We start from the raw sequence: 2,785 nt of genomic DNA, 5'->3' as shown, positions 1-2,785 counted from the left end.
AGTAGCTGAGACTACAGGCACCCGCCACCACACCCGGCTAATTTTTTTGTATTTTTAGTAAAGATGGGGTTTCACTGTGTTAGTCAGGATGGTCTCGATCTCCTGACCTCATGATCCGCCCGCCTTGGCCTCCCAAAGTGCTGGGATTACAGGTGTGAGCCACCACGCCTGGCCACATGGGGGTTTTAATGGTACCAATAAGAGAACGTTGTTGCGAGAATTAAATAAGATACTTAAAATATAGAGCTTGGACCATGGTAAATGGCCCCAGCACATTAGCCAGAGAAACACTGGCATCAAATCTGATATCGTCCTTCCAGACAGCTTACCCTCACGGTACCCCTTTTACAGATGGGATCACTGAGGCTCAGAGTTAGGACTAGAACACAGGCTCCTCGGGCTCTGCCCCCCTGGTACTGAGACCCCCACATATATAGGGAAACAAGGTCAGCCCAAGCTCCTTCAGGTGTGACGAGTACCCTGTGACCCCACAGAGAAGAAACAACACTTCAGTGATTGTCAGCGTGCTGTACATCGACTTCTCGGCCGCGGGGCAGGAGGACATCCATGAGTACGAGGTCCGCTGTGAGCCGCGGCGCAAGGAGGCTTCTGTCCACCTGCTGTCTGGCTCTCACTGGCCGGGGCCCTATGCTGTCACTGCGGAGCACCTTCAGGAAGCACCACCCAGGGATGAGGCGGAGGCACTGGAGGGCCCAGTGAGCATGGTGGCCCAGGATACCAGTGACATCATCTTCCTGGGCCTTTGCATCCTGGCTGGAATCCTCATGGTTATTGCCATCGTGGTCTTGATGCTGCTTTGAATAGACAGTATAGGGACCTGGCATCTGACATGCCTGGGAGGCAGCTTAGGGACCCATAACAGGGGTGGGATGGGGATTTGCTGACTTGGTGACCATGGGCAGGTCATGTCCCTCTCTGAGCTTCCATTTCCTAGGGACAATCATTCTGCCCTGCTATCTCACAGGACTGGCATGAGGCTCAGAGGCAGGCAGAGATGGATAAGAGCTTTGTAATCTGTAGCATGCTGTGTATATGTATATGGAATTGCTGTTATTAATTTTAAAGATATTCTGCTGTAGAAAAGAACTCTCCCACGTGTGTTACTTGTCAGTTTGGATAGTTGTGGTCACTGGTGGCAGAGTGTAGATAAAACGGACTCATTCTATAACTTATATGGGTGCTTTACCAACTCAGGGTACAAACAAAGGCACCACTAATTTTCCTTCCTTCCTCCCTCCCTCCCTCCCTCCTTCCTTCCTCTCTTTCTTTTCTTTTCTCTTTTCTTTTCCTTAGAGACAGAGTCCTGCTCTATTGCCCAGGCTGGAGTGCAATGGCACAATGTTGGCTCACTGCAATCTCTGCCTCCCGGGTTCAAGCAATTCTCCTACCTCAGCCTCCCGAGCAGCTGGGATTACAGGCGCCTGCCACCACACCCGGCTAATTTTTGTAGTTTTAGTAGAGACGTGGTTTCACCATGTTGGCCAGGCTGGTCTCGAATTCCTGACCTCAGGTAATCCGCCCGCCTCGGCCTCCCAAAGTGCTGGGATTACAGGTGTGAGCCACTGCATCCGGCCTTATTTTTCCAATTAATTGCTCATCTGAGGCCTTCATTAGCAGGAAGCTAATGAAGTATCCATCCAGGGGCCTTCACCATCCTGAATTGACCCAGGAACCCTGGGAACTTTGTCTAAAGCAAGCTGGCTCTGCCTCCAAACTCCAGGAATAGAGAAAGGGAGCCAAAGTCCCATCCAGTGCCCTCACTTCAGCCCCTGCCACATGGTGTGAGTGTTGAAGGCTGGACCTGCACATCTTGGCAGACGCTTGTCCGTGGAGGTGGCGATGCCCTGCTGGGTCACGGCCCCATATAAACCGGGGCAGGCCACACACTGTGCTCAGTCATGAGACTGGAGCTGAAGGCTGGTGTCTCCCTTTCATGTTGGAGTTTTTCCTTAAATGTCTGTGATCCTTGACAAAAGCTGATTGAAGTCCCACACGTCTCTGTCCTTGCCCCTGATGCCAAGCTCAGATCACCAGCCCATCTTTGCTCCCCAGAGGAGTTCTCTTTGGAGCCCTCTGTACCCTCTCCTGCCTTTGGACTTCAGTCAGGGCTACTCCAGTCTACTCAGAGCTACTCCAGTCCACTCACATTTTCTAAGTTCATATCACAGGGAGCTGGGGTTGGGTTTCCCACCCTTCCTCATGAGAAGACCTCTGGGATTATTATGCAAATTGATCCATCCTTCTCAGAGCTCTCCTTGACACCAAGAAGTGAAGCAACCTTGTTAATGAAAAATAAACAAAAAATGCATTTATAATACACCATTTCCCCCCTGCTCATCTTTGTATTTGCATAATGATCACTCCAGAGAGTCCTTTCACAATAGCAGAAATCTCCAGATTGACCATGCTGCCCACTGGCATCAAGTTAAAAAAACTGTGGCCCAATTACGATTCACTCAACAACCCAACAAGCATTCACTGGATTCCAGAGTTTGTGTCTGTTGCTGTGGCAGAGGCTCCAGGCGCACAGCAGCATACACGCCAGATGAGATTCCTCCGTGCGAGGCGTGTGGTGTGGGAGAGCAGAACTGCAGAGGGAGAGGGACAGATGCATTGGTAACTTGGAAAAAGAGGAAGAGCCGACAAAGTAAGAAATGAATTAAGCAAGGGATAAAGTTGCCTGGACATTAGGAATTAAAATGGGTTCAAGTCCACCTGGAAGAGTTAGAAATGGGTTTAAGCTCTTCTAGTGAAATAGGGACTT

At 50.3% G+C, this 2,785-nt stretch overlaps 1 protein-coding gene across 3 annotated transcripts in view; it reads left to right on the top strand.

Annotated features, from left to right (window-relative positions):
• CDCP2 (CUB domain containing protein 2) overlaps positions 1 to 1,107 on the top strand; it is a 54,710-nt gene extending 53,603 nt beyond the window's left edge. For all 3 annotated transcript variants that reach the window (XM_032137238.2, XM_032137235.2, XM_032137237.2), the window contains one exon: positions 495 to 1,107. In XM_032137238.2, the coding sequence (XP_031993129.1) occupies positions 495 to 821 (327 nt within the window). In that variant the 3' untranslated portion in view covers positions 822 to 1,107. The remainder of the gene's footprint in view (positions 1 to 494) is intronic.
• Positions 1,108 to 2,785: the final 1,678 nt, after the last annotated feature.

The sequence above is a fragment of the Hylobates moloch genome, unplaced genomic scaffold, assembly GCF_009828535.3.
Source record: "Hylobates moloch isolate HMO894 unplaced genomic scaffold, HMol_V3 SCAFFOLD_18, whole genome shotgun sequence".
Lineage (NCBI taxonomy): Eukaryota > Metazoa > Chordata > Mammalia > Primates > Hylobatidae > Hylobates > Hylobates moloch.
The sequence above is the reverse complement of the archived record's forward strand: the minus strand, read 5'-3'. Positions and strand labels throughout refer to the sequence as shown.